General features: G+C 43.5%; 1 protein-coding gene across 1 annotated transcript; it reads right to left on the bottom strand.

Moving 5' to 3' along the window:
• Nucleotides 1-237: 237 nt before the first annotated feature.
• LOC107758542 (uncharacterized) lies at nucleotides 238-7,763 on the bottom strand. Its single transcript, XM_016576304.1, has 2 exons — nucleotides 7,687-7,763; nucleotides 238-7,652 (listed from the first exon to the last, which is right to left on the bottom strand). The coding sequence occupies exon 2, from the start codon at nucleotides 7,639-7,641 to the stop codon at nucleotides 328-330; it is 7,314 nt and encodes a 2,437-aa protein (XP_016431790.1). The 5' UTR covers nucleotides 7,642-7,652; nucleotides 7,687-7,763; the 3' UTR covers nucleotides 238-327.
• Between the last annotated feature and the right edge of the window lie 329 nt (nucleotides 7,764-8,092).

Raw genomic sequence — 8,092 nt, 5'->3', positions numbered from 1 at the left:
TATCATCAGCAAAAATTTAAGTGGTTTGAATGGCTTTACTGCAGAGGAATTACTATTCGCAATGAAATCTAAATGTCACTGTCATTTGATGCTGTACGAAATATGCTTTATTTTTCTTCTGTAATTGTTCTTAAAATATCAAGAGAGTTTTTTGCTATTGCAGCAGTTAGAGATCCATCCGTGCTGGATATATAGGTCCGGGTCGCTAAAGACCCGAATATGTAATAATGATTGGCGAAACATTCATGCATTTAAGGGTTAAATTAAAAATGCTGCCAACTAGAACAGATTTCAAATGTAAACAGACCACATGTATCCACTGATGTTTCATGCTCTTCGTCCCCCTGAAGGAGGCATGCTTGATGGCTTGTGGTAGCAATCTGAAGGGGCTGCATTTGGGCTTGCATTCATCCCAGTGGCGATGTAATACATGCTCTCTAGATAGCTTTGATCCAGCGATGACAGGCCTTTTGGTTCATTTTTTGGCATCTGGCTTGCAGGGCTTCCATACCTTAAGGAAGTCTGGTGAAGTGTGGTGGGCACAGGAGGTGGCTCCGGATGGCGAACTTGCGGGGCAGTACCTGAGATTGCTGGGTAAGATGGCACTGCATAAGGCAGGTGCCAGGACTGTGGTGCATACAACCCAGGACTGTGCAAAGAGGAGTAGGGCGGTGCAGCTGGTGGATATAGCCCTGAATGGGACATTGCCTGATGTGGTATGAGAACTTCTACATACTGGCCCAATTCAGGATCAAACAGCATTTTTCTGAGTGGCTGCATTGGTACCTCAATGTAGAAGTATTTGCCAGTCTCAGGATCAAGAAGGACACGACGAGGACCTTGGCCACAGCTGAGCCCACTTGCATTCTCTGGATACAATACACCAGCTCCACCTGGACCTTCATTTGCATAATCATGGCCAAAAGATGGTGGCAAATCTTGAGGATTAAACAACTGAGGCCTGGGATCCAGAGTAGACATGTTAGCTGAATGAGAATACTCATGATAGGGAGCAGGACCTGCTGCCTGAGGTGAAGGGTGACTGGCTGAGAGTCTATCTGCATGCAGCCCAGAAGCTAGTGGATGGTCATCACCATAGGATTGTGAGTTTGAAACAGGGCAAGCTTGTGGGTTGTGTAGAGGCTGAATCAAAGCTGAGGCATGAGGTATTGTAGTATTGGAGACTGGTAGACCATCTGGTCTGCACTGATGAGGACGTACTTGAGCTTGCGGAGGAGCAGCGGGACAGGTAAGGACTTGGCCTGGAGACCGAGAGGCTGCTGGTACCCGTTCCTGTGGACTGTTGTTGGGATGTCCTTGATGCGAATGAGAACTTGGCGTGCAGGAGCAAGAAGATTGCTTAGTTGTTGGATGATACCTGCATGACCTATGTGGGGGTAAGTCTGAGAGCCGTAGCGGGCTGAAACTCTCCCGCTCATCATAGCTGGGAGGATCATCTAAAGCGTAGAAAAGATAGTCATCTGTGTGAAAACGATTATTAGATGACGCTCTTGTCACAGATGGTGTGTGGTTAAGGGCTTGTGGTCCTGATGAGTTAGAAGCAAAGGAACTATCTAGCATTGACTGGGGTGACTGGTCTTGACTGAATGATGGGGTCTGCTGCTGGCAAGTGCTGGTTGTTTGCAAGAAAGTAGAAGATTGCTGTTGATCCAGACTGGCCAGTGTCTTTGTGGTGGATTTTTGCACAACACTTGGAGTTGTTGTGACTGGGATGGATGGTGGTTTGCAGCTTGATACAGCTGATACAGCCAGTCTTTTTGTATCTCTTGATGAAGTCTCGTTTGGTTGATCCTTGTGTGTCACTGTTGATGGGGTTTCATTTTTCTTTGATTCACTACTTAATATTGTTTGCGGTTTAATAACAGACAATGCTTGAGAATCTGCTTTTGATGGGTCACTTGACACTGACTTAATTTCTGCAAATGACTGTTTATAGCTAGGTTTTGGTGGTACAAATGGCTTTAGTCTATCAGTGGATATTGATCTCACTTGTATGGGTAACTCAATCTCTTTTGATGCATTCACTGGCGTGGCATTATTTTTTGTACTGCCTGAGAAAGACCTCACCTCTGGCTTGCCAGATGTTGCTAAATAAGTTGGAATTTGTGTCATAGTTGTGGTGGCAGTTTTCTTTTTTTCTTGTTCCTTTGTTGAAGGTTCTTCTGTCAGTGTTCCCTTGGGACTCTCACTTGGTTGAGATGTTCTTGACGAATTGTTGACTAAAGCTGTTGGATTGCAAGGCAATAATGTATTTTCTGCCTTTACTTGTACTTCACTTGAAATGCTTTCTGATAAACACGCCTGTACAGGTACCTCAAGCCTGTTGACATGTTTAGCTGTAGCACTTGCACCTTCAGTGAGAACATCACACATTCCAATGTCAGCCTGCATCCCTTTTTCTTTCAGTAGCATGGATACGGAGTGGCTGCTGCTTGCAGCTGTCATTTGAGTAGAGTCTAGGATTGTAGGGGAAACAGTCTTTGTCTTGGATGTGCAATCCGGTACAACCACCAACGCAGAAACTTCTCGCTCCTTACTTGGGGGTCTAGGGGGCATCTTAGAACTCTGATCACAGTGAATGTAAGATCTTTTATTGATACTTTCTGATTCACGTAATCCATCTGTGGTTGTAGAGTGAGAATATGGTGCTTTTTGTTTTGACTCAGTCTTTGGCGAAGAGCCTTTGGATGTTATTTCAGTGATGTCAGCATCTCTTTTTGTCTCTGCGCACACCCATGGTTGTGATATTTTTGATATGTCAACAGGCAGTTTTTCATCATGACAGTGGATTGCTTTGCTGCCTGATGTTTGTTTGTCCTTCCAACTGATGGCTTTACATTCAATGTGCAAGGCTGGAGGAGTTTGCGGCGGCTTCTCTCTTTTCCCTTGAATCACTGTCTCTTCTGCAGTAGATGTTGAATTTGATGCTTTGAAAGACAGGTTGTATGTGTTTTTCACTAACTTCCTCACATCCCTAACTCTATGTATAACAGATTTTTTGTTGCTGTCATCATCGTCTTCTGTCTCTAAAACTTTAGTAGATTTGGTGCTTAAATCTTCTGCAGCTTTCTCCATTGCCTGAGATTCAGATATTTCTCTGGACTGTTCCAAGTCAGGGGACAAAGACACTTTCAGAGAAGATGTCTTTTTTCCTTTGATAGAAGGTTTCAAAGTTATCTCTGGGGTTTTCGACATAAATACACTCTTTCCAGCCAGTTGTTCCTGGTTTTCCGGTGTCATCTGGCGCTTTCTTATGTCTCTGGTTGTCATTCTGTTCTGCATGCTTATTGCTGGTGTAGCAATAACAGGACTTGTGTTACTGATACTGGCATTTGCTGAGTCACTTTTGTACTTCTCTTCAAGGTTGCTACCTCCTCCCTCTTTCCTATCACTCTTGCTGTTTTTTATTTTGTCATCAACTTGTGGAGGGGCCACTATAGGCTTGGTTTCTTCCCTTGCAATGTTGCCAGCTACCTGAGCTTTCCCATTGTTAAAGAACGCAGGTCTTAAGAATGGCTTTGGAGGAACTTTTGGAGCACACTTCTTCGGCTGACGATGTGAAATTCTCTCCTCTCCGACAGCAAAATCTTCAGATGAAAGAGTACATTCAGAATGCTGGCTAGAACTTAAACTATGTTTCTCCATGGTACGTGGTACACCATCAAAAGAACTGGGGCTGACATCAGGATGTTTGTTTTTATCTCCAGAAGGACTTGGGCCTGTACTTTTTGGTGTCTCTTTCTGCACATCCTGCATTTTCTTTGACAGTACACTCTTGATAATGCAAGATGCCATTTGTGTCTTAGGGGAGCCATCATCTAAAGACACAGACTTCTGCAAGGTCTTTTTCCTGTCATTTTGTGGTGAATCTGGCATCTCCTTGGAAACTTCCTCTTGCACAAAAGCTGGCGTGCTATGTTGACGAACAAGTGCGTCTTTTGAGCGTCTATATGTGGAGGGTGAATACAAAATATTTTCATTGTTTCCTTTATGTTTTGATTCATTTGTGTTCCGCCTTAACAGCTGGATTTGCCTTTTAGGTACTGTCCTCTTTCCTCTACTGGACTCTTCCTTGATCTCTAATGCAACATCCACACACTCAAAACTCCCCATTTCAAAGCGTTTGTTTGGGTCCAGGCCGTCACGGGGTAAAAAAGACGAACCATCATTTTCATGTAACGCTGAGCCACGTAAATCTGCGTAGGTCATCCATGCAACAGCACCAGGGCTGTCTACAGTCGATGGCTGTGAAACATTTGTAGAGGACCTGTGGCTTGAATTGTACACATCCAAATAATCCACCTGAGGACTAGATAGGCTTCTGAAGGCCAGATCTGTAAACCACTTTACTTCATTGTCTGCTTCATCAAATTCACTTCCCATGCTGGAGGTCTCACCAGAACATTCAGGAAGAAGAAAGCCTGCACTGCTGTATTTACCCTGGGCAGCTGACAGGAGCCTCCTGGCACCACCCTTGTTCTCTTGTTGTGAGCCCTGAGCTCTGAGCTGACTCTGTTGCTGCAAAGTTGTTGGGTGCGACTCAAAATAACAGCGAGCTGGAATTCCCGACTTTGGGTCTCGACTTGAGAGAGCTGGGCTGTGGCCTGCAAGCCCTTTTCTATTCCTGGCACTGAATGACAGCTCAACCTGTTCCCCTCTGTAACTACTCTCTCCCATAGTCTCCTCCCCCTCTCCCTCCTTCTTTCCACTTTCCTCTTTTTCCCTGTATGGCTGCCTGTCAAATTCACCACCCTTGTCCCTACTGATAACCCCTGGGCTTTCTCTTAATGCTACAGGCACTTGACTAAGCCTCTTGTCACTGCTTGGGGAATCATTTTTCAACATTTCTGTTCCCTTGTTCCTATCAAAAACCTCAACATGGCATTGTTTCTTCTCTACAGATGCCACTGGCTTTGGTAGAGATGCATCCCATGGACACGGGGAGGTTGGTGTTCCACAGAATGTTAAATCAGTTGTGTTGTCAGTGACAATTTCTTGACTTTTCTCAATTTTTATTGTGGACGATCCAGAATCTGAGGTTTTAGAGATTGAATCTTGTAGTATCTGAACTGGTGGTCCACTGCCTTTACATTCATCTGGGACAAATGCAAGGCTTTTGAGGGTCTTTGTGTCAGCATGGTCATCAAAACAATCAAAACGGTCTATTGGGTTAGAGAAGGGATGACTAACTCCATCACAGATTATGGATAAACTCTGATTTTCTGCCTTTCCAAGAGTGATGGAAGGCTCAGGTTCGAGATCAGAGGATAGTGTTGTTTGTTTGGTATGGTCTGATGTAGCTGATGAGGGCCTTGATCTACTCTCTGGTGTTGGCAAAAGTTTCCTTGAGCTAGGTAAGACAGAGGTGTCATTTCCAAAAAGATAGCTGGAAGTTTCAGAAGAGTTGCCACAGACATTTGTTTCTACTGCAGGTGATTGTGCTAAATCTTCGGTTGGTATAACATTATATGTGATGCCTGAGGATTTTGTATTTTGTGGCAGAATACTATATGATATTGTTTTGATTTCAGGTGAGCAGGTAACTGATCTCAATTCCAGTGAAGGGGCTGGGGATCTGGGCTCTGGTGTAAGGTAATTTTCTCTGCTGTTTGGAGTGGAGGTAATGCTCCTTAACGCAGGTGTGGAATCTCTACTGCATGTTGGTGCTGCTGTGTAATCAGTTCCAGTGATGGCAGAAGAGGATGGTAGGTCATTAGGTTCCACTGAAAAAAACATTCTCTTATTTGTAGGTGATGGGCTGATGGTATAACCCATCATTATTTCAGGTTCTGGTGAGTGAGCTGGAATGGAGTGATTAGAAGAGGAGTGCGTATCACTGTGATCACAGGGGGAAGATGTTGAGGCATCAGGTTCAGTTGAATAAACCCGTCTCTCATTTGTAGGTGATGGACTGATGTTGTAACATGGAGACGAGTGAATAATTACTGGTTCTGAGTGATCAGGAGAAGAGCAAATATCCCTGTATTCAATCCGTGTGACTGCAGGGAAGGATGGTGAGTCTTCAGGTTCAGTCGAAGAAACGATTCTCTCATTTGTAGGTGATGGGCTGATGGTGTAACCCACAGGGGAGTGAATCATTACTTGTTCTGGTGAGTGAGCAGATGCTGAGTGATGAGGAGAAGAGCAGGTTTCATTGATCTCAGGTGATACAGGGGAGGATGGTGAGTCTTCAGGTTCGACTGAAGAACATATTTTCTCATATGTTGGTGATGGACTGATGGTGTAACCTACAGGGGAGTGAATCAGTACTGGTTCTTGTGAGTGAGCAGGTGCTGAGTGATCAGGAGAAGAGCAGGTTTCATTGAACTCAGGTGATTCCAGTTTTTCTCTTCCATCTATGGATGAATATACCAGTCCTCTTGTTTCAGTAGAAATGTCAGACACAGTTAGGGAATCTATTTCCACATTATCACTGGTAGGCAGTGTAGATACAGATAAAGTAGCACCATAAGTGTCCTCCAAGTCTGGAGTCTCCGATGTGTTCCTAACTTGAGTTGGACACAAATTCAGCAGCTCAGGTGAAGATCTACCTGTGGATGCAGGTGTGGAGGTAGTTTCCCTGATTACAGGGGAGGTGGAGGTCAATCTGGGTTCTGGCATGACACTGGATATGGGTAGAAAGTTAATATCTCTGTTTGAAGGTGAAGTAGACATTTCCTGCATAAGGCTGCAATCTGTTGGAGAAGGCTTTGACAGTTCTGATGCAGAGCCACTGTTCATCGTCCCTTGCACAGAAAGAATGTTTTGCTCTCGTGGACTACAATAGATCATGCTCTTTTTGTCCTCAGAAGACATAACAACATTTTGTTCAAGTGGAGATACTGCCAAAGATTCACAGTCTGACTCAAATATTTGTTTATCTAAAACTGGGCTTGTGCTTATATGTTGAGGTGTTTTAATAATTCCTTCTTGCTCAAAAACAGCAGGTTCTTTCTCTTCTGAAGAGCAGGATGTAGGATTAGAAGGTTTCTTTGCCGGATTAATCAGGGTGGTAGCTGGTGTTGAATTCACATACTGTGGTTCAGATGCATTTGTGATTGCCATTTCATTCACTGGGGTAGTGATTACTGACACTTGGGATTCTTCCCAGTTATCTGTATGTGAAAGGTCATTACTATTGACTTTGGATGCAGGTGGTGTGCTGTCTAGTTGGTTAAGTCCATTTTTGGAATCAGACAAGATGGGTGATTTAGTTGGTGGTGAACGTGATTCCCTGGTCTCAGATGTGGAAAAATCTGGTGTATTTTCTGGAGAAGGTGTGTTGTAAGTGACTTCAGCGTTGTCGCTTAAGTCAGATCCATTGGCAGTGTGGTAAGATCCTAAAGAGTCATTGGCATCATCTACTGGAAAAGACTGATCCACTTCCCTCCTGATAAATGTGGCAGAGGCTGGGCTACTGGAAAGTGACGGAGACTCGCCATCATCCCCAAAAATGTCACACAGGCAGGTTGTTTCAGATATGGCATTATGATGGCTGGGGATTGAAGTGATGTCAAAGATCTCCACACGATTTGGCCCTTCATGACTCTGCAGGTTGAACGTGTGTGGAGCACTGCGAAGAAACGAGTAGCTGTCGCCCTCTAAAACCCAGCGTTCCATTTCTTCACTTCAGATACCACAGACATTGGGTTGTCTCACTTGAGCCTTTTATAAATGCATGAGCTGGTCACTCATCAGTTGTTGAATGCTTTCAGACCTGAAACATCAAAAGAAACAATCATGAAAAATTGTTACTATAGGAATTAAATAATTCTCATGACAAATCCTAAAATTTCTATATAAAATATTTTCTTGTTAGCTTTATACAAAGTTTCTAAAAGCGACTGTCTATCAGAAATTATAGCTACTTGAAACAAATGTGTCTCTTACAAATAAAATAGTTTACAGTTTGCTTATACAAAATTATAATAATAATAGTAATCGTAAACAGGATTACTCTTATGACTACTGATAGATATAAATCAAAGAAAACTTACTGATGCAAAAATATATACAGTAACTTTGCCGGTGTTAAACGTGTTACAACACACATGCAGAAATCAAAGTTCAC

This window comes from Sinocyclocheilus rhinocerous, unplaced genomic scaffold (assembly GCF_001515625.1).
Source record: "Sinocyclocheilus rhinocerous isolate Xijiao unplaced genomic scaffold, SAMN03320098_v1.1 scaffold474, whole genome shotgun sequence".
In the NCBI taxonomy this organism is placed as follows: Eukaryota; Metazoa; Chordata; class Actinopteri; order Cypriniformes; family Cyprinidae; genus Sinocyclocheilus; species Sinocyclocheilus rhinocerous.
This window is presented reverse-complemented; position numbering and strand designations above follow the sequence as displayed.